The sequence below is a fragment of the Pristis pectinata genome, chromosome 1 (genome assembly GCF_009764475.1).
Source record: "Pristis pectinata isolate sPriPec2 chromosome 1, sPriPec2.1.pri, whole genome shotgun sequence".
In the NCBI taxonomy this organism is placed as follows: domain Eukaryota; kingdom Metazoa; phylum Chordata; class Chondrichthyes; order Rhinopristiformes; family Pristidae; genus Pristis; species Pristis pectinata.
In genome coordinates this window covers 149,171,199-149,194,527 of record NC_067405.1, presented here as the reverse complement: position 1 = coordinate 149,194,527, position 23,329 = coordinate 149,171,199, and the positions used below count along the sequence as shown (strand labels likewise).

The window sequence follows — 23,329 nt, the reverse complement described above, 5'->3', positions numbered from 1 at the left end:
TCAATATTAGGGAAGTTGAAATCACCCACGACAACAACCTGTTATTTTTGCACCTATCCAAAATCTGCCTCACCATCTGCTCCTCAGGTTCTGCTGCTATTGGGGGGTCTGTAGAATAATCCAATAGAGTGATCGTTCCCTTCCAGTTTCTGACTTCCACCCACACTGACTCAGTGAACAATCCCTCCAGGACATCCTCGCTTTCTACTGCTGTGAGACTGTCCCTGATCAGCAAATCCCAAATCCACTCCCCCACTTCTTTTACCTCCATCCCTGTCCCTTCCAAAGGATCTAAACCCTGGAATATCCAGCAGCCATTCCTGCCCTTGCGACAGCCAAGTCTCTGTAATGGCTACCACATCATAGTCCTGCTTTTCAGCTTCCTACCTAGCTCCCTAATTTCTCTCTTCAGGACCTCATCTCTTTTCCTACTTATGTCATTGGTACCAATATGTACCACAACCTCTGGCTGTTCACCCTCCCCCTTCAGAATGCTGTGGACACGATCAGAGATGTCCCTGACCCTGGCACTAGGGAGGCAACATACCATCCGGGAGTCTCTTTCACATCCACAGAATCTCCTGTCTGCTCCCCTTACTATGGAATCCCCTATCACTACCACCCTCCTCTTCACCTCCCCATCCCTCCCTTCTGCACCGCATAACCTGGCTTAGTGCCAGGCACCTGGTCACTGCAGCTTTCACCTCTAACACCTGTTTCAATGGTAGCATGTTTTAGAATTCTGCCAACTTTTCCTTGAATTCTCCAACTATAACATCCTCTCCTCAGAATACAGATGAGAAAGTATCTGATTTATGATCTCACCCACGTCCTGTGGCTCCATGCAGATTGCCAGTTTGATCTTTAATGGATCTTAGCCTGTTGCTCCCAACATACTTATAAAGTACCCCCACCCTCTTACACTTTTTTCCAGTAGGGTCTCCCCTATTTTCAGGTAAGGGTTCTTGGACTTGCTGTCATCTTTCACCCTTATGGAGCTCATTGGCCTTGAATTCTCCTAGTTTATTTCTGAATGACTTCCCCCGGTCACATGTAGATCTATCTGCAAGTAGCTTCTCCCAATCCACTTTTGCCAGCTCTTGTCTTATCATATTGACATTAGTCTTCCCTCATTTCAGGATTTTAATTTCCTGTCTATCCTTGCCCTTCACCATAACAACTTAAAACCTGTGGTCCCCCACTGCTCCAACCACTTGCCCGCTGCATTCCCTAAGATCAGGTCCAATCCTGGCCCTTCTCTGGTATGACTATCTACATATTGTCTCAAAAAGCTCTCCAAGACACACTAAGAATTCCACTTCATCTAGAATAACACTCAGGCAGTCCTGGTTAATAGTGGAGAAGTTGAAATCTCCTGCTACTATAACCCTATTCCTCTTGCGCCTCTATGTGACTTGTCTATTCCAAATGTGACTCGAGCCAAGAGAAACATCCTTCCCACATACAATCTGTTTAGTCCTAAATTTCAATTAGATCTTCTCTCATTCTTCTCAGATCAAGTGACTAGAATGTAGTCAATCCAATCTCTTTGTGCATCAATCCCACCATCCATCCTTGAAGGCAGAATACAAGGTTAATGGTAGGATTCTTAGCTGTGTGGAGGAACAGAGGGATCTTGGGGTCCACATCCATAGATTCCTCAAGGTTGCTGCACAGGTTGATAGGGTTGTTAAGGCATGTGTTGGCCTTCATTAGTCGGGGTATTGAGTTCAAGAGCAATGAGGTAATGTTGCAGCTCTATAGAACTCATTTGTGTCAGACCACATTTGGAGTATTGTGTTCTGTTCTGGTCACCTCATTATAGGAAGGATGTGGAAGCTTTGGGGAGGGTGCAGAGGAGAGTTACCAGGATGCTGCCTGTATTAGAGAACATGTCTTATGAGGAAAGGTTGAGTGAACTAGGGCTTCTCTTTGGAGTTTAGGAGGATGAGAGGTGACTTGATGAAGGTGTTAAAGATTATGAGGGGCATAGATAGAGTGGACAGCCAGCACCTTTTCCCCACAGCAGTAATGGCAAATACCAGAGGACATCAGTTTAAACTGAGTAGAGGTAAGTTTAGGGGTGATGTCAGAGGTAGGTTTTTTTTTTAAAAACACAAGAGTGGTGGGTGCCTGGAATGCACTGGCAAGGGTGGTGGTAGAGGCTGATACAATAGGGATATTTAAGAGACTCTTAATAGGCACATGGATGTAAGAAAAATGGAGGGTTATGGGCTGTGTAGGAGGCAAGGGTTAGAATGATGGTGGAGTAGGTTTATATAGGTTGGCACAACATAGTGGGCTGAAGGGCCCATACTGTGCTGTACTGTTCTATGTTCTATCCCAGGAACTAGTGAGGTGAACCTTCACTGCACTCAGGCTGTGCCAGGAATATCTTTTCTCTGATAAGGAGACCAGAACTCCACACAACACTGCAGCCGTGCTCTCCAAGGCCTGTGTAATTGTAGCCAGACATTACTGTCACTGGACTCAAGTCCACTTGTAATGAAGACCAACATGTCATTTGCCTTCCTCACTGCCCCTTTGCTTTGAGGGGCTGGTGTAGGAGGACACCCAGGTCTCTTTGTATCCTGATGTAACACCATTTCAATCATACATCACCTTACCACTTCTGCTGAAGTGGGGAACGTCACACTTATCCATGTTATACCAGATTTTTTACCCACCCAATCGGTCTGAGTCTCCCTGAAACCTCCGTGCATTCTCCTCACAACCTCATCCTGCTGAGTGTCAACTACAGACTTTGAAACATTACATTTAGTTCCTTCATCCAAGTCATTGATATATTATATCTCCGTGCCCTGATCATTGTGGTCACTGCCGGCCACCCTGAAAAAGACCCATTTCTTCCTTCTTTCTGTTTTCTGTCTGTCAACCAATGTTCAATCCTTGCCAAAACATTATCCAGCTGTTTTCATTCTATATTGAGTTTTTATGTGGGACATTCCATTAGTGACCTGTGAGTAATTTTTGGTTTTATCTACCACTCACAGCTTCTGCTGTTTTCTGATTAGATAAACATGCATGTGAAGGCTAACACATCAAGTAATGTTGGACATTCGCTGTGGCTGGACTTTGGGAATATACTCAGGGCAGGATCTGTGAAATGTGCTGTGCTGAAAGATTTCTTTGACTTCACTAATCACCTGCTGATTCAAGGAGACAAGGTGTGTTTGTGGCACATAACTACTTGAGCACTAGGCAGAGACACACAGCATGCAGGTCTAGGACATACCACTAAATAGTATATAACCTCAAAACCATAGCTTCGTCCACTCTGTAAAGTGACACCAATGATGTCTCACGGGCAAGCTGCTGACACATCCTAGGATTGCTTCAGTGTTGGCCACTGCGGCCAGTTGCAGACGACTCAGACCAAAAGTCAACTGTAAGCAGAAGGTGATTCTAAATCCTACCTCTGACCGCAACAAACGAAGAGGGAGGATGAATGAGGAAATCGTAGCAGCTGTAGCGCCATAATCGAGAAGGTGATTTGCTCCTATGCTCTGTAATACACACGCTGCATGTCATTAGATATAAATGATCAAACATCAATCGATAGTTAGTGCTGGTGCTCTAAGTCAGGAGCTGCAGGCCAACACAAACCATGCACCAGACCACCTCCCCCGAAAGACCATCCGATCAAAGGCAACCTACAGAAGCAACCACCACCAAACACCCTGTCACAACACCACAAACTACCACAGTGGAATCATTCCATGGAACATCATGGGGAGACTGGAGATACAAACATCAACATGGTCATGGCTCCTCAGCACCCAGTGCTGATCAACCTACACTGGCTGTGGAGTCATGATCCAGCAGAAACAGGTACATTCTAAACATTTGTTAAACATTCTTCACCAGATTAGTGTGAAGCATGACTGAGTTTGCTGGGGGAGTGGGGTTGGTGGGCACCTAATGAGTTACTCTGGTTTGAAGGTACCCCTGTGTTGAGCAGGTGAGCAATACAAAGTATCAAGTGGCAGTGGTCAAGGACTGAGTACTCAGGAGATTTAGTTACACACAGAAACTTCAGTGGAGCAGCTGATTAAAGGGTGAGTGACCACACATTCAAGCCTTAGTTTTACTTCAACCTTTATTGGTGTCTCACCAGGAAGTTTATTAGCACTTTTATTTGAAACCCAATCCCAGATGCAACTCCAGTTGGTTCATCAAAAGTGAACAAAGCACTTACAAAGGGGATGTCTATGGATAAACCCTACAGAAGGCTGTTTAGCAACAGGGTGTTCCAGAACACCAAGTTGGGCTGGACATGTGGATGGCAGCAGTCAATCCAGTGTCAATCACCTGACAAGAAGGGGCTGAGATGAGAGATGTGGAGTGCTGGGCATGGTTCAGCTCCACTATCTGCAGATCCAGGAATTACCCAGGACCCAGTAATGTCAGGGCTGGGAAGGGTGTTTGGAGGAGAACATGGGTGGGACTTAGGGGGCTGTGAGGAGGGGGTTAAGTTGCAGACGAGGGTGGAGAAGCTGCCCTGACTACCAATAAGAGGTGATCAGGTGCCAGTGACCAGTACCCAGTGGCCAAGGACAAGTGAGGGGCCACCAGCAAGGATGCAGGGAATGGGCTCTGACAGAGGATGTGGGCTGAGGGGAAGGTGGTTACACCAGGAGCAGGAACAAATAATCACAGCTGCTGCCATTTTTACCTGATGGGTCTGACAAGCTCTTAAATAGTGCCAGGGCCTGAGGTAAACTAGCATTGGTGCAATGACATTCAATGCAGCAAGCAAACCACATGAGCCCATGTCACCACACAACCTTCTTGTCGAGCAGGGTTAAAATCAACCCTCCGGCATCCACAATGGGAAAACAAGGTTAAGGTCCACTTTTAACAACCAGAAGTGAATGTGACCTGATCACTGAATTCCCACAAGTCACACGCTGGAACCGTCTCACTCCCTTCTGCAGCCACCAAGTGCTGGGGCTTTAACGGAGAACACTGAATCTGCTTCCTAAACTATCAGCCTGCAACAACTAGCCTGATCGTAAGGTGGTAAATAAGGTGTGCAGATAGAGACCTGTGAGCTCCCCGTGGGGACAGGAGTGTTGTGGACACTTCAATTAGATGCTGCTTTACCCCCTTTCCTCCCTGCAGGCCTGAATAGACCTCCTTCCTTGAAAAGCAGTAGGTGGGTCATCTCCACTCCACAATGGCCACATCCTCTTAGACTTCAGTATGCTCAATGATATATCGGTCACTGCCCCTGTTGGGTGGGATGGGGAGGGGGGGGGCAGCATTTGCAAGATTTACAACCCTGAGTGAAGAAATTTCTCCTCACCTCAGTCTCAACCATCCAAGCTCCCTACCTCTGGACTGCTGGCTGAGGGCCAGCACCCTCTTCACAAGACCACACAAATGGGAATCCTACTTCCCAAGGAGGAGGAAGATCCACATGATTTAAGCATGAACCATCACATACTGGCTGTAGCTCAAAAGGGCAAGACTCTTGCCAATGGGCAGTAGGTTAGATGCACAGGATTCATAGTGTTATACAGCACAGAACAAGCTCTTCAGCCCCAACGTATCCATGCCAACCAAGCTGCCTATGTAACTAATTTAGAGCTAGTGGAATCAAATCCTGCCTCCAGATGGTTCAATCAAATCTGCCATTCTACATCAGCACTGCTGCAGTGCTGCACTGTTGGAGGAGCTGTCTCTGCTGCCAAGTTAAAGCAAGGCTATTCTCTTGGTAGATGCAAGAGATCTGATTGGACCAGGGAGGAGGAGCAGAGCAGACACCCAAGTGTCCCAGCCAATTGTTATCTCCACATCAGAGACACTCAAGTTGCGGCTTGCAAAGTGTACAAGGTCTGCTAGGTGTCATCCATCACTCCACTGACCATACTTCCAAAGCATCTCACCAGCTCTACAGCTGGTGCTGGTGAGATGACCTGAAAGAGGCACAAAGCTGCTACACAAACGTAGGTCTTTCTTCCAATTTGAGTGCCCTTTAATAGGGCCGCAGGATGCTGCTGGAAGGGAACTGGGAGGGGATACTCCTGTTGCATGTTAAAATGTAGCAGGTCCAAGCAAAAGCTGAATGTGATCACAGGAAAGGTTCTTGTGATTCCACATCCCCACTTGTCACAGCCTACAACAACTGCAGTTCACAATGTAACAGTGCATTCTTTCCCACAGAAAAGAGATACTGGGCAGGAATTTCTGATTGAGCATTGATTGGATTATTGTTTTTTAATTTAGGAGGGATGCTCAGAAATGTCAAAGTCTTACAAAGGAAGTTAACTTCCTACAGATTATTTAGTCTTTACATGATGATTTGGGTTACAAAAAAAATGGCAGACACAATATTGGTGGGGAGTGGTGATCCAAACCTGTAGTGAAGTGATGAAATGTGGTGGACAGCTGGCAGTTGGGGTTTAGTGCAAGGTCTGAGATATAAGAGGCAAGATGGTGCAGGGCACTCTCTCTATAGGAAAGTGACCTGAAAGGAGCTGGAAGAGGAAGAGCTGGGCACAGATGAGAACTGTACCTCCTGCCAATTCCACAATGCACATTAGCAGCTGGTTAGACAAGCAGCCATTGTCTACTTCTGATGAAGAGCGACTTATTGCATCCCCTCATCCTTGGCTTCCAACAGCAAACATCAGGTGGAATAGGTTTTCACTAGTCCCAAAAAGACTGGCTGCATACAGTGAAACATAATGAGACTGCAACCCAAACAGATTGCAAAAGTAGGGAATTCAGTCAGTGTGGGAATTCAATGCAAATGGGGAAGGTGGGTTAAATTCCTTAAACTTTTTTTTGCTTTAAAGTAGAAAATGTAAGCTCTCTAACATAAACACAACTTAAAAATAAAGCAAAAGAAAAAGTGAGGTGGTTTAAATTAAGGTAGCAAATTAATAATAAGCATTTCTAAAGAGGGAATAGAGAAGAAAGTTTTAGAACATGTACAGCAGCTGAGACGTATTGTCTGCTGTTTCTAACCATGAGGAGGCCTTAGGGTGCCTCATGTGTCTCAGGAACTAAGTGTCTCCAGATGCTCAGTTTCTTAGCTGGAGGAAAAATCATTTCAGAGCATTGGGGAGATTGTTTCCTGGATTGTATGTTGTGGGAACCTTGGATAATACAGAATATTGGAAGTCTGATCAGGAAAAAAAACATATAGGCAACTGGAATCAAAGGAGTGTGTAGGAAAGACAGCAAAAAGGGACCATGAAATATCCTTGGCAAGTAAGGTACAATCGAATCCAGAGACATTATACAAGTAAAAAAACTGCTGGAAGAACTCAGCTAGTCAGGCAGCATCTATGTTGGAAAATGGACGGTTGACGTTTTGGGTTGAGACCCTTCAGTTCAGATGAAGGGTGTCGACTGAAGTGTTGACTGTCCATTTCCCAAAACAGATGCTTTCTGACCCACTGAGATCCTCCAGCAGTTTGCTTTTTTTGCTCCAGATTCCAGCATCTGCGGTCTTTTATGTCTACATTCTAGAAGTATCTCAGGAGCAAGAGTAGCCAGGGAAAGAATGGGTCCTCTTAGGGACCACAGGGGTAATCTATGAGAGGAGCCAGGGGATGTAAGCGAGATCCTAAATGAATACTTCTCGTCGGTATTCACCAAGAAGGAGGACATAAAAGACAGTGAGTTTAGGGAGGAGTATGTGGTACAGGTCTTTACTAAGGAGGAGGAGGTGTTAGATGTCATAGAAAAAGGGTTGATAAATCCCCAGGGCCGGATGGAAGCAGAAGAGGCAATAGCTGAGGAGATTTTAACATCCTCATTAGCCAAGGCTGAGATGCCAGAAGACTGAAGGATAGCTAATGTTGTTCCTTTGTTTTAAAGGAAAGGACAGCAGGTAACGACAGGCCAGTGAGCCTCATGTCACTGGTAGAGAAATTACTGGAGAATATCCAAAGGGATATGACTTATGTACATTAGGAAAGGCAGGGGCTGAGCAGTGATAATCAGTGTGGTGTTGTGCTGGGGAAATCCTGACTTGATTACAGGAAGGATGTGGAGGCTTTGGAGAGGGTGTAGAAGAGGTTTATCAGATTGCTGCTCGGATTAGATGCCATGTGCTATAATGAGAGGTTGGACAAACTTGGTTTGTTTTCTCTGGAGCAGTGGAGGATGAGGGGAGACCTGATAAGGTTTATAAGATTATGAGAGGCATAGATAGATTGGGAGGCAGATTTTGGAAAGGTGCAAGAATAACAGTGTTGTTATCATGGGACACCTGCTTAGTGTCCAAGGTTTAGACAGGGCAGAGTTTGTTAAGTGTATCCAGGACAGATTCCTGTCACAGTATGTTGACCAGGCCAACCAGAGGGAATGCCATATTAGATCTAGTATTAGGTAATGAACTGGGTTAGGTGAAAGATCTCTCGGTGGGTGAGCATTTGGGGGACAGTGACCACTGCTCCCTAACCTTTAGCATTGTCATGGACAACAATAAGAGCAAAGAGGACAGGAAGATATTTAACTGGGGAAGGGCAAATTATGAGGCTATAAGGCTAGACCTTGAGAGTGTAAATTGGGATAACATTTTTGAAGGGAAATGTACTATGGAGATGTGGTCATTGTTCAGGGATCTCTTGCAGGATGTTAGGGGTAAATTTGTCCCGGTGAGGCACAGGAGGAATGGCAGGGTGAAGGAACCATGGGTGACAAGAGAGGTGGAACAACTAGTTAGGAAGAAGGCAGCAGCATACATAAGGTGTAAGCAGCAAGGATCAGATAGGGCTTGTGAGGAATATAGGGCAGCAAGGAAGGAACTTAAGGGGCTGAGGAGAGCAAGAAAGGGACATGAAAAGGCTTTGGTGAGTAGGGTTAAGGAGAATCCCAAGGCTTTTTTCACATACGTGAAGAGCAGAAGGATGATGAGAGTAAAGGTAGGACCAATTAGAGACAAAGGTGGGAAGATGTGCCTGGAAGCTGTGGAAGTAGGTGAGGTTCTCAATGAATACTTCACTTCAGTATTCACCAAAGAGAGGGGCCTTGATGACGCTGAGGACAGTGTTGGTGAGGTTAATGTTTTAGAACATGTAGATATCAAGAGAGGATGTGTTGAAGCTGTTAGAAAATATTAGGACAGATAAGTCCCTGGGGCCTGAAGGAATATTCCCCAGGCTCCTCCGCTGGGTGAGGGAGGAGATTGCCGAACCGTTGGCTAGGATCTTTGAGTCCTTGTTGTCCACGGGAATAGTACCAGAGGATTGGAGGATGGCAAATGTTGTCCCATTCAAAAAAAGGTAGTAGGGATAGTCCAGGGAATTATAGACCAGTGAGCCTTACGTCTGTGGTGGGCAAGCTGTTGGAAAGGATTCTAAGGGATAGGATCTATGAGCATTTAGAGAATCATGGACTGATTAGGGACAGCCAGCATGGCTTTGTGAAGGGAAGATCATGTCTCACAAGCCTGATAGGGTTCTTTGAGGTGGTGACCAGGAAGATTGATGAGGGTAGTGCAGTAGATGTGATCTACATGGATTTTAGTAAGGCATTTGACAAGGTTCCACGTGGTAGGCTTCTTCAGAAGGTCAGAGGGCATGGGATCCAGGAAGGCTTGGCCGTGTGGATTCAGAATTGGCTTGCCTGTAGAAAGCAGAGGGTTGTGGTGGAGGGAGTGCATTTGGATTGGAGGGCTGTGACTAGTGGTGTCCCACAGGGATCGGTTCTGGGACCTCTACTTTTTGTGATATTTATTAATGACTTAGATAAGGGGGTAGAAGGGTGGGTTAGCAAGTTTGCAGATGACACAAAGATCAGTGGTGTTGCGGATAGTGTGGAGGGCTGTAGAAGCTTGCAGAGAGATATTGATAGGATGCAGAGCTGGGCTGAGAAGTGGCAGATGGAGTTCAATCCAGAGAAGTGTGAGGTGGTACACTTTGGAAGGACTAACTCCAAGGTGGAGTACAAGGTAAATGGCAGGATTCTGGGCAGTGTGGAGGAGCAGAAGGATCTGGGGATTCATATCCAGATATCACTGAAAGTTGCCTCACAGGTAGATAGGGTAGTTAAGAAAGTTTATGGGATGTTAGCTTTCATAAGTCGTGGGATCGAGTTTAAGAGCCGCAAAGTGATGATGCAGCCCTACAAAACTCTGGTTAGACCACACTTGGAGTACTGTGTCCAGTTCTGGTCACCTCATTATAGGAAGGATATGGAGGCATTGGAAAGGGTGCAGAGGAGATTTACCAGGATGCTGCCTGGATTAGAGAGTATGGATTATGAGGAGAGACTAAAGAAGCTAGGGCTGTTCTCATTGGAGAGAAGGAGGATGAGGGGAGACAAGATAGAGGTATACAAAATATTAAGAGGAATAGAAAGAATGGACAGCCAGCATCTCTTTTCCGGGCACCAATGCTCAATACAAGAGGGCATGGCTTTAAGGGGGGGGGGGGGGGGGGGGGGGGGGGGGGTGGGAAAAAAAAAGTTCAAGGGAGACGTCAGAGGGAGGTTGGTGCATGGAATGCGCTGCCTGGGGTGGTGGTAGAGGCTGATACATTGGTTAAGTTCAAGAGATTGTTAGATAAGCATATGGAGGAATTTAAGATTGAGAGATATGTGGGAGGAAGAGGGTTAGATAGTCTTGGGTGTGGTTTGAAGGTTGGTACAACATGGTGGGCCAAAGGGCCTGTATTGTGCTATGGTTCTAAGAACATTTTAATCAGAGTTATACAGCACAGAAACAGGCCCTTCAGCCCACTGTGTCCATGCTGACCTTTTTTGCCAATCTACACTAATCCAATTTGCCCACATTATGAGCATATATCCTTCTATACTTTGCCGATTTAAGTGTCTGTTAAATGCCTCTTAAACATATTGACTGCATCCAATTGCACCACCTCCTCTGGATTATTCACCACTGTGTGATAAACTTTCTGCACTTGAATCTCTCTTGAATATATTTATCTGTCAGAGGGTCAAATTTTAAGGAAAGTGAAATGGATTATTGCTGGAACAATAAATCTTTGCTCAGAATGTTCCTGTGAATTGGGAACAAACGATCAGAAAATCCCTCCTAATATTCTTTTTGAAAGGATGCCAAAGAAAGCAGTTTTCCTAGCAGAGCCAAGCTGAGCCTTGCACGTCAGTGTACGATGGCTGAAGCAGAGTTTACTCACAGACTCCTGTGTTGCATGCATGTTTGCCTTCTGTCTCCTGAGGTCCGATTTAATTATAGCTGTTAAATATGAAAAATAACATGGTTAGTGACTTTGATCTTTTTTGAACTAAAACTAATTGTAACCAGGAATTGATTGAAATAAAAGAAAGTGCAGGTCAGAGAGCATCTGTGTTGAAAGAGTTAAAATCAATTGAAGAATCCCAGCTCTGATGTCAGGTCACTGTTCAGAAACAAAGCTTGCCTCCCTCCCCACACATACTGACAAACAAAAACTGGTTTTGGTTTTACTCAGAATTCCAGCATCTGAATTGTTTTACTTCAGTAACAGAGTCATGTCTCGCATCAATCCTGTAACCCAGGAGCAACAGCACACAGTAATCCTGCAGTAATTCAGTACCAACAATGAATTCTCAGCTGCCAAGGCCAAACACAAAGACAAGTAGGAAAGTCATGGTAGAGAAACAAAGGGCTGCAGATGCTGGAATCTAGATGAAAAACACAATGATGCTGGAGGAACTCAGCAGGCCAGGCAGCATCCATGGAGAAAAGCAGGCGGTCAATGCTTCTAGTCAGGACCCTTCTTCAGGACTGAAGATAGGAAAAGGGGAAGCCCGATATATAGGAAGGAAAAGCAGAGCAGTGATAGGTGGACAAAAGAGGGAAGGTGGTGTGGGCACAGGGTGGTGATGGGTATGTGCAGGCAAGAGATAGTGATATGCAGGTGTGGGGGAGGAAGAGAGCAGATCCACTGGGGGATGAGTCAAAGGTAAGGAGAGGGGAAAAAAAGAGATAGGCTAGGAAAGGGAAAAAAAGAGCAGCATGGTGGGGGGGGGGGGGGGGGGGGGGGGAGGAGAAGGGGAAGAGAGAATTACTTAAGTGGGAGAAGTGGGGGAGTCATGGTCATACAGCAAAGAAATAGGCCCTTTGGTCCACTGTGGCTATGCTGACCATGTTCCCATCAATACTAATTCCAACCACCAGCAGTTTGCCTGCAGCTTTCTATGCCTTTATTTAAGTTGTTTGGTATAAGGAGTGGTTAATGACGACGAAAAGTGATTCCTTTCTCACGGCACTTTCCATGCAGTCTCAGGAGCAGCACCACCTGTCCTTCACTTCTTCCCTTCCCATCATCCAGGGCCCAAACACTTCTTCCTAGCTCACGTACATTGAAGAACCCGAACATGGAATCTCTCTCAGGTCTGCAGGGGAGAGCCTGAGCCTCCGGCTGCATGCCACTTCAATTCTCCATGCCAATCTCACTCCAGCCCACCTGTCTGTCACCTCCTGCACAGTGACAATGGCACCCAATATCAGCTTCAAAAACAAATTTTCATGTGATCTGCTTGTTCTACAGAGAAGACAGACCCAGCCTACTCAATCTCCCCTCGTATGACAAACTCGCCATCCCTGCAGCCAGTCTAGTGAACCTTTACTGCAGGACCTCTATGGCAAGTCCATCGAAATTGTACGTAGTACTCCATGTGTAGGCTACATTTCCAATAAGACTTCCTTATCTCTTAATCAAGCCCACTCAGAATAAAAGCTAACATATCACTTGCTGTCCTAATCATTGGCTAAACCTGTGACCCTGGTGACTTATCTATCCAAATGTTTTTCAAAACTTCCAGCTCATCCTCTTTCCTTACGTCGACATGCCCTAGCGTATCAGCCTGTCGTATGCCATCCTCACAAACGTCAAGGTCTCGTTGGTGAACACTGAAGCAAAGTATTCATTAAGGACCTCCCCTGCCATTTCCGATTCCAGGCACGTTTCCTCTTTTATCCCTGATCGGTCCTACCCTCACTCTAGTCAATGTGTAGAACGCCTTGGGTTTTCCTTAATCCAACTCCCCAAGGCCCTCTCATGCCCCCTTGTAGCTCTCCTAAGTCCATTCTTAAGCTCCCTCCTAGCTAGCTTATAACTCTCCAGAGCCCTGTCTGATCCATGCTTTCGACACCTCAGCTAAGCTTCTTTCTTCCTCTTTACAAGATATTCTACATCCCTTATCAACCACGGTTCCTTCACTCTACCATCCTTACCCTGCCTCAATGGGACAAACCTATCCAGAGCCCCATGCAAGTACTCAATAAACAACCTCCACATTTCCGTTGTGCACTTCCCCAAAAACATGTTCCCAATTTATGCTCCCAAGTTCCCACCTGATGCATCATAATTCCTCCTCCCCCAATTAAATACTTTCTCATATCATCTGCTCCTATCTCTCTCCAAGGCCATGGTAAAGGTCAAGGAGTTGTGGTCACTATCTCCAAAATGCTCTCCCACCAAGAGATCTGAAACTTCATCAGGCTCATTGCCTAGAACCAGGTCCAATATGGCCTCTCCTCTAGTCAGCTTGTCCACATACTGTGTCAGGAATCCTTCCCGGACAAACTCTGTCCCATCTATCCCCTTTACACTAAGGAGGTGCCAATCAATATTAGGGATGTTAAAATCACCCATGACAACAACCCTGTTATTTTTGCACCTCTCCAAAATCTGCTTCCCAATCTGCTCCTCGGCATCTCTGCTGCTATTGGGGGGTCTGTAGAATACTCCCAGTAGAGTGATCACTCCCTTCTTGTTTCTGACTTCCACCCACACTGACTCAGTAGAGGATTCCTCTACGACATCCTCCCTCTCTACAGCTGTGACACTGTCCCTGATCAGCAAAGCCACTCCCCCACCTCTTCTACCTCTCTCCCTGTCCCTTTTGAAACATCTAAACCCTGGAATATCCAGCAGCCATTTCTGCCCTCGCAACAGCCAAGTCTCTGTAACGGCCACTATGTTGAAGTTCCATGTACTTACCCACGCTGTAAGTTGTATCAGGAAAAACGATGATAAACTTTTTCCTGATACTTATCACATTAGACACTTCAGCCGATCCAAATGACTGCAATTTTTCCCTTTCAAATGCCTATCCTTTCTCACAGTCTTTCTACATTCTGCATCTACCTGTACACTAAATGCACCAACCTCTGACCTATCATTCCCCAGCCAAACTAGTTTAAACCCTCCCCAATAGCTCTAGCAAACCTGCATGCAAGAGTAGTGGTCCCTCTCCGGTTCAGGTGTAACCCGTACACGTTGTAATGTCCCCAGAAGAGATCCCAATGAACCACAATTCTGAAACCCTGCCCCCCACCCCAACTCCTCAGCCACACAGTCATCTGCCAAATCATCCTATTCTTAACCTTACTGGCATGTGGCACAGGCAGCAATCCAGAGATTACTACCCTTGAGGTCCTGCTTTTCAGCTTCCTGCCTAACTCCCTATATTCTCTCTTCAGGACCTCATCCCTTTTCCTACCTACGTCATTGGTACCAATATGTACCACAACCTCTGGCTGTTCACCCTCCCCCTTCCAGAATGCTGTGGGCCCGATCCGAGATGTCCCTGACCCTGGCACCAGGGAGGCAGTATACCATCCAGGAGTCTCTTTCACATCCACAGAATCTCCCATCTGCCCCCCTTACTGTTGAATCCCCTATCACTACCACTCTCCTCTTCTCCCCCCCTTCCCTTCTGCGTCACACAACCTGGCTCAGTGCCAGAGACCTGGTCACTGCAGCTTTCCCCTGGTAGGTTGCTTCCCCCCCAAACAGTATCCAAAGGGGTAAACCTGTTATTGAGGGGAATGGCCACAGGGGTACTCTGCACCACCTGCCTATTCTCTGTCCTTCTCCTGACAGTCCTTTTTCAGTCTTTTTATTAGTTTTCAAATTGATACATATTAATATATAACATTGATGATTGTACATGTAATACAAAGAGATCAAGAGAACAATCATGGCATCGATAGTCATAAAGAATAATAAAATATAAAAAACTTACAATCTTAGTAGATGAATATAATATAAAAGAAAGAGAAAGATTTATTATGTATATAAAAGAAAAGGAAAAAAATCCTCAAGTAAATAGAAAATTGTAAATAATCAAACCAAACTAAAGAAAATTTCAAAAGAAAAAAGAGCTGGACTGAAATTTCTCAGTAGAAACAGAGCAATATTATGTCATTAACCCCATTCCTCTAAATTGAAAAGTTAGAGAAAAGGGATCTATATCACGTGAAAGTATTGAATAAATGGACTCCAAATGTCTTCAAATTTAAGCAAAGGATCAACAGTACCACTCCTAATTTTTTCCAGGTTTAAACATGATATAGTTTGAGAGAACCATTGAAAAGTAGTAGGGGGTATTGGATCCTTCCATTTAAGCAAAATGGATTGTTTGACCACTAATGTAACAAAGGCAATCATACGGTTAGCAGAAGCAGATAAATAGCCAGACTCTATCCTTGGTAATCCAAAAATTGCAGTGATAGACTCCTGACAGTCACCCAGCTACCTGCCTCCTGCAGCTCAGGAGTGACTGCCTCCCTGTAGTTCTCATCTATGAACTCCTCAGTATCCTGTAGGAGCTGAAGGTCATTCAGCTGCAGCTCCAGTTCCCTAACACAGTCTGTAAGGAACTGCAGCTGGATGCACTCCATGCAGATGTAGTTGTCAGGGAGACTGGAGGTCTGAGAGAACTCCCACAAGAGGAATACACCACTGACCCTGAAGCCATTCAAACTACTCTAGCCTGGCACTAAAGGAAAAAACCAAAGAAAGAAAGAAAGAAACTTACCAGAGACTTACCTTAGCCTCCGCCTCTTCTCACCAAAGCCTCAAGCACTCTACTCTAACCCTGATCCACTCCCACAACGGCTGCTCTACTTATACCTACCTTCCTTTTATTCACTTCTGTTAATTAGCCAATCAACTATTAACAATTTGCAAATGTGCCTTGTTTAGACTCTTGCAGGGTGAAACTCACAAGCACATGCAAAGACTCACCTCTTTTCAAAGCTCCCGCTCCAAATCTGGCTCCAACTCCTGACTCTGCAAGGGTCCTCTGGGACCTAGAGGAATCTGCAAGGGATCTATATCCTGCTGTATCTGTTGACAACCTTCCTCACCATTCACAACTCCAACAATCTTTGTGTAACCTGCAAACTTCTTCATCCATATATCACAAACAGCACCATCCCTGTGGAACACCAATGGTCACAGACCTCCAGTCAGAATAACAGCCCTCCACCACAATCCTCTGTCTTCTATAGGCAAACCATTTCTGAATGTCATCTACCAAATCTCCACGGATCCCATGTGCCTTAATCTTCTGAATCAGCCTACCATGAGGGACCTTGTTGAAAGCTTTACTAAAATCCTTGTAGATGACATCCACAGCTCTACTTTCATCAATCACCCTCCCCCCCCCACCCAAAGCTATGCTGACTATCCCTAATAAGTCTTCCAGATGCAAGTAGATCCCTAAGAATATTCTCCAATAATTTCCCTACCACTGATGTAAGACTCACCGGCCTATAATTTCCCTCCTTAAAAAAAGGAACATCACTGGCTATTCTCCAGTCCTCTGGGACCTTGCCTGTGGCTGGAGAAGATACAAAGATCTCTGTTAAGGCCACAGCAAACTCCTCTCTTGCCTATCTCAATAACCTGATATAGATACCTTCAGGCCCTGGGGATTTATCTACCTTAAAGAGACCTAACAACATGATCTTCTTCACACCAACATGCCCTAGAATGTCAGCATACCCCTCCCCACTACTGCCAGCCTCCATGTTCTTCTCCTTGGTGAATAGTGCTGTTAGGGAGGGAGTTCCAGGATTTTGACCCAGTGATAGTGAAAGTCAGAATGGTGTGTGGCTTGGAGGGTGGTGTTCCTCATACTTTTGCTGCCCTTGTCCTTCTAGCTAGTAGAGGTCATGGGTTTGGAAGGTGCTGTCTAAGGAGTCTTGCTGAGTTGCTGTAGTGCATCCTGGAGATGGTACAAACTGCTGCTATGGTGCGTGGGTGGTGGAGTGAGTAACTGGTTGTGGATGGGGCACCTATTAAGTGGGTTGCTATGTCCTGTATGGTGTCGAGTTTTTTAAGTGGTGTTGAAGCTGTACTCATCCAGATAAGTGCAGAATGTTCCATCACACTCCTGACTTGAGCCTTGTAGATAGCGGACAGGTTTTGGGGAGTTAAGAGGTGAGTTTACTAGTCATAGGATTCCTAGCCTCTGACCTGCATTTGTAGCCACACTGTATATGGTTACTTCAGTTCAATTACTGGTCAATGGGAACCCTCAGGATGTTGATCATGGTGGATTCAGTGGTGGTAATGCCAATGAATGTCAGGGGGTGAGAGCTGGGTTTACTCTTGTTGGATATCGTCATTGCCTGACACTTGTGTGATGTGATTGTTACTTATCACCTATCAGCCCCAGTCTGGACATTGTCTAGGTTTTGCTGCATTTGGATGTGGACTGTTTCATTATCTGAGGAGCTGTGAATGGTGCTGAACCCTGTGCAATCATCAGTGAACATCCCTGCTTCTGACCTTACAACTGAAGGAATGTCATTGATGAAGCAGCTGAAGATGATTGGACCTAGGACACTACCCAGAGGAACTCCTATTGAGATATCATGTGCCTGACATGATTGACATCCAACCACCACAACTACCTTCCTTTGTGCTTGGTATGATTGCAACCAGTGGAGGGTTTTACCCCCAATTCCCACTGACTCCAATTTAGCCAGGGCTCCTTGATGCCAGACTCAATCAAATGCTGCCTTGACGTCAAGGGTACTTACTCTAACTTCACCTCTGGAGTTCAGCTCTGTTGTCCATGTATGGACCAAGGCTGTAATGAGGTCAGGAGCTATGTGACTTTGGTGGAACCCAACTTGAGCTTCTATGAGCAGGTTAGAACATAGAACAGTACAGCATGGGACAGGCCATTTGGCCCACAATGTTGTGCTGACTTTAATGCCAATTTATACTAAATGTCCTCTTCCTGTGTATCATCCACATCCCTCCATTCCCTTCACATTCATGTGTCTATCTAAAAATTTCTTTAAACTCCACCAAACTGCCTGCTTCCACTACTACCCCTCTAAACCTATTCTAAGCACCGACCATTCTCTGCATAAAAAAACTTCCCCCCTCTAAGCTTAAAAGCATGTCCTCTGATGTTTGACATGTCTATGCAAGGGAAAATATTCTGACTGTCTACTCCATCTATGCCTCCCATAATTTTAAAAACTTCTATCAGGTTTCCAGCCTCCAACGCTCTAGGGAGAATAGCCCAAGTTTGTCCAACCTGTCCTCATAGCTCATACCCTCTAATCCAGGAAGCATCCTGGTAAATCTCTTCTGCACCCTTTCCAGTCTCCACATCCTTCCTGTAATGGGAAGACCAGAACTGCACACAATACTCCAAGTGCAGTTTGAGGCTGATGCTAAACAAGTGCCACTTGATAGCACCATTGATTATCCCTTCCATCATGTAAGAGTAGACTAACGGGGCAGTAATTGGCCGGGTTGGATTTGTCCTGCTTCTTGTAGACAGGACACACCTGGACAATTTTCCACATTGTCGGGTAGATGCCAGTGTTGTAGCTGTACTGAAACAGCTTGGAAAGGGTGTAGCAAGTTCTGGAGCACAAGTCTTCTGTACTGTTGTTGGAATATTGCTGCCATACTGGAGGGCTCATCCACTGAGGCAACATGCTCAAAAATAAGAAGGGCACAATCACTGTGATGGGTTATACCAAAGGCCTCCCAATAGCCACCGGGAGATAGAGGAACAGATATGTGAACAGATTATGGAAAGATGTAAAAGTAACAGGGTTGTTGTAGTAGGTGACTTTAACTTCCCCAATATTTTCTGGGATTTTCTTAGCGTAAGAGGCTTAGGTGGGGCAGAATTTCTTCAGTGCATTCAAGAGGGTTTCTTTAAACAGTACATGGATAGTACAAATAGAGGAGGAACCATACTGGACCTTGCTTTGGGAAATGAGCCTGGCCAGGTGACTGGCCTCTCAGTGGGAGAGCATTTTGGGGACAGTGATCACAACTCCTTCAGTTTTAAGATAGTTATGAATAAGTTTAGATCTTGCGGGAAAATATTAAATTGGGGGAGGGCAAGTAACAACATTATTAGACAGGAGCTTAGGGGGTGTTAATTGGGAGAAGCTAGTATCGGGCAAGTCCACACCTGACATATGAGAGTTGTTTAAAAACCAGCTGATTAGAGTCCAGGATTGGCATATTCTAGTAAGGAGGAAGAAAAAGGATGGCAAGGTAAGGGAACCTTGGATAACAAGAGAGGTTATGAATTTAGTCAAAAAGAAAAAGGAAGCATATGTAAGGTTTAGGAAGCTAAAATGAGACACGATACGAGGAATATAAAGATAGCAGGAAAGAGCTCAAGCAGGGGATTAGGAAGGCCAGAAGGGGCCATGAAATGTCCTTGGCAAGTAGGATTAAAGAGAATCCCAATGCATTTTATACTTACATTAAAAACTAGGGATAGGGTAGGATCACTCAAGGATAAAGGAGGTAATTTATGCAGAGTCAGAGGATGTGGGCGAGGTACTAAATGAGTATTCACCAAGGACAAGGACATGGAGGATGGTAAGAGTGTGGAGAGGAAAGTGAGAGGAGAAACAGAGGAATTCCTCTGTGGAATTGTCTGCCCAGGGAAGCAGTAGAGGCTACCTCATTAAATATATTTAGACACAGTTAGATTTTTGCATAGTAGGGGAATTAAGGGTTATGGGGAAAAGGCAGGTAGGTGAAGCTAACGGCCAGATCAGCCATGATCTTCTTGAATGGCGGAGCAGGCCCGACAGGATGGGATCTACCCCAATTTATTGAAAGAGGCAAAAGAGATTGCTGGGGCCTTGATGAAGATCTTTGTATCCTCTTGAGCAACAGGAGAGGTCCTGGAGGACTGGCAAATGTTGTTCCTTTGTTCAAGAATGGAAATATGGATGATCCAGGAAATTATAGGCCAGTAAACCTCACAGCATCGTGCCATTGGAAAGGATCCTTAGGGATAGGTTTACATGCATTTGGAAAAACATGTCCTGATTAGGGATAGTCAGCATGGCTTTGTGCAGGGCAGGTCATGTCTTACAGACGTGATTGAGTTTTTTTGAAGAGGTGACAAAGGTAATTAATGAGGATCGGGCAGTGAATGTTGTCTACATGGGCTTTAGTAAGGCATTTGACAAGTCCCTCATGGTAGGCTGATCCAGAAGGTCAAGATGCATGGGATCCACAGTGATTTGATAGTTTGGATTCAGAATTGGCTAGCCCATAGAAGACAGAGGTTAGTGGTATTCTGGCTGGAGGTCCATGACCAGTAGCATTGCACGGGGATTGGTGCTGGGACCGCTGTTGTCTGTGATATATATAAATGACGTGAATGAAAATGTAAATGGGTGGGTTAGTAAGTTTTCAGTCGACACAAAAATCGGTGAAGCTGTGGCCAGTGTGGAGGGCTATCTATGGGTACAGCAGGATATAGATCAGTTACAGATATAAACGGAGAAATGGCAGATGAAGTTTAATCTGAGCAAGTGTGAGGTGTTGCACTTTGGGAAGTCTAATGCAAGGGGAAAAGTATACAGTTAACGGAAGGACCAGGACCATTAACAGCATTGATGTACAGAAGGATCTTGGGGTGCAAGTCCATAGCTCCGAAAGTGGCCACACAAGTAGATAGAGTGGTAAGGAAGACATGTGGTATGCTTGCCTTCATTGGTTGGGGCATTGAGTATAAAAGAAAGGAAGTTATGCTGCAGTTATATAAAACTTTGGTTAGGCCATACTTGGAGTATTGTGTGCAATTCTGGTTGCCCCATTACAGGAAGGATGTGGAGGCTTTGGAAAGGGTACAGAAAAGGTTAACCAGGATGTTGTCTGGATTAGAGGGTGTGAGCTATGAGAGGCTAGACAAATTTGGGTTGTTTTGTCTGGAGCATCAGAGGCTGATAGAAGTTTATACAATTATTTGAGGTATAGATAGGTAGATAATCAGAATCATTTTCCCTGGGTAGAAATGTTAAATACCAGAGGACATGCATTTAAGGTGAGAGGGGGAGAGTTTAAAGGAAATGTGCGAGGCAAGATTTTTTGTTTTACACAGAAAGTGATAGGTGCCTGGAACAGGCTGCCAGGCGTAGTGGTAAAAGTAGGTATGATAGTGCATTTAAGAGCCTTTCAGATAGACCCATAAATATGCAGGTAATGGAGGGATATGGATCACGTGCAGGCAGAAGAGATATAGTTTAATTTAGCATCATGTTCGGTGCAGACATTGTGGGCTGAAGGGCCTGTTCCTGTGCTGTACTGTTCTGTGTTCAATGATTGAATGTTGTCAGGACCCACACAGTCTTTGTTGCATCCCATACCTTTCGCAGTTTCTCAATATCCAGTGGAGTGAATTGAATTGGCTGAAGACTGGTATCTATCATGCTGAGAACTACTGGAGGAGGCTGAGATTCTTGCAAATGCTTCAGCTTTCTCCTTTGCAGTGATGTGCTGGGCTCCCCCATTGTTGAGAACAGGGATATTTCTGCAGTCTCCTCCAGTGAGTTATTTAATTGTCCACCACCATTCGCAACTAGATGTGGCAGGACTGCAGAGCTGAGATCTGATGTGTTATTGTGGGATCACTTGGCTCTGTCTATAACATGTTGATTATATTGTTTGGCATGCAAGTAGTCCTGTCTTGTAACTTCACCAGGTTGATTCCTCATTCTGAGTATGCCTGGTGAGGTTCCTGGCTTGCTCTCCTGCATGCTTCACTGAACCAGGGTTAATCCCCTGGTTTGATGGTTAGAGATTGTGGTTGAGTACAATTCTGCTGCTGCTGATGGCCCACAGTACTTCATGGATGCCCAGTCCTGAGCTACTAGATCTGTTCACAGTCTGCTCCATTTAGCAGGGTGGTAGTGCCACACAACACAGTGAAGTGTCTGCTTACTGTGAAAACAGGATTTAATTTCTACAAGGACTGTGCGGTGATCACTCTTCACGGACAGGTCGATTGGTGAGGATGAGATTAAGTAGGTTTTTTCCCTCTTGTTGATTCCCTCATGACCCGCTGCAGACCCAAGCTAGCAGCAATGCCCTTTAGCACTCGCCCAGTAATGGTGCTTCTGAACCTGGTCCTGTTGAACATCAACACTACCCAATCTCTTATCACTAAACAAATATTCTGCTTTTCTGTAGCATGCACTGAAGTGGATGACCACACATTATATTCTCCCCGCCACGTTCTCCCCCACTCACTTAATTTGTCTGCTTCCCCTAAAGGCCTTTTTACATCCTCCTCAATCAAACTCTTCCTCCATATTCCCCCTCCTGGTTCCATCACCCCATCTAGTTCTACCCATCACCTACCACCCTCTGCCCCATCCCTCCTCTCCCTTCCCCCTTCCGGTTCCATCACCTACCACCCTCTGCCCCATCCCTCCTCTCCCTTCCCCCTTCCGGTTCCATCACCTACCACCCTCTGCCCCATCCCTCCTCTCCCTTCCCCCTTCCGGTTCCATCACCTACCACCCTCTGCCCCATCCCCTAGCTGGTTCCATCTGCCCATCACCTCCTCCCTGTCTGGTTCTACCTATCACCTACCACCCTCTGCTCAACTGCGCCCACCCATCACCTTGCAGCCTCTATCCCACTCCCTTCTGTACTGCTATACACTGACACTTTCCTGTAGCTTCTCAATCCTGATGCAGGGTAGTGACCCGAAACAATGACTTACATTTAAGAAATCAATGCACTGTTTTTTTGTATTTTGTATTCATAAAAAATTACAAGGAATAAGGTTCATTTTGAAATGTATTAAAAAAGTTTTTGCCTTCACAGATGCTGCTTGACCCACCGAGTTCTTCCAACATTCCATCTGTTGCTCCAGATTCCAGCATCTGCAGTCTCTTATGACTTTATAACCCTCTTCCTTTGATTTAACAATATCTTTAATTTCTTTTGTCAGCAATGAATAACTCACTTTTTCTTTTGGGTTTTTGCCTTAATAGAATTTTTCTTTGCATTGGCAGGGACCTGATTGTAGTGGTTAGTGTAACGCTATTACAGCGCCAGTGACCCATGTTCATTTCCAGCCGTTGTCTGTGAGAAGTTTGTACGTTCTCCCTGTGTCTGCGTGGGTTTCCTCCGGGTGCTCTGGTTTCCTCCCACGTTCCAAAGACGTATGGGTTAGGAAGTTGAGGGCATGCTATGTTGGCGCTAGAAGCGTGGTGACACTTGCGGCTGCCCCCAGAACACTACACTGCCAGGGCTCTGGAGAGTTACAAGTTAGCCAGGAGGGAGCTTAAGAA

At 45.4% G+C, this 23,329-nt stretch overlaps 1 protein-coding gene across 3 annotated transcripts in view; it reads right to left on the bottom strand.

Annotated features, from left to right (window-relative positions):
• LOC127574641 (feline leukemia virus subgroup C receptor-related protein 2-like) overlaps positions 1-23,329 on the bottom strand; it is a 171,502-nt gene that overhangs the window by 13,984 nt on the left and 134,189 nt on the right. For 2 of the 3 annotated variants that reach the window (XM_052023944.1, XM_052023861.1), the window contains 2 exons: positions 11,139-11,197; positions 3,438-3,527 (listed from right to left, as the gene is read on the bottom strand). In XM_052023944.1, coding sequence (XP_051879904.1) covers positions 3,438-3,527; positions 11,139-11,197 — 149 coding nt within the window. The remainder of the gene's footprint in view (positions 1-3,437; positions 3,528-11,138; positions 11,198-23,329) is intronic. The other variant, XM_052024027.1, reaches the window with a different exon arrangement.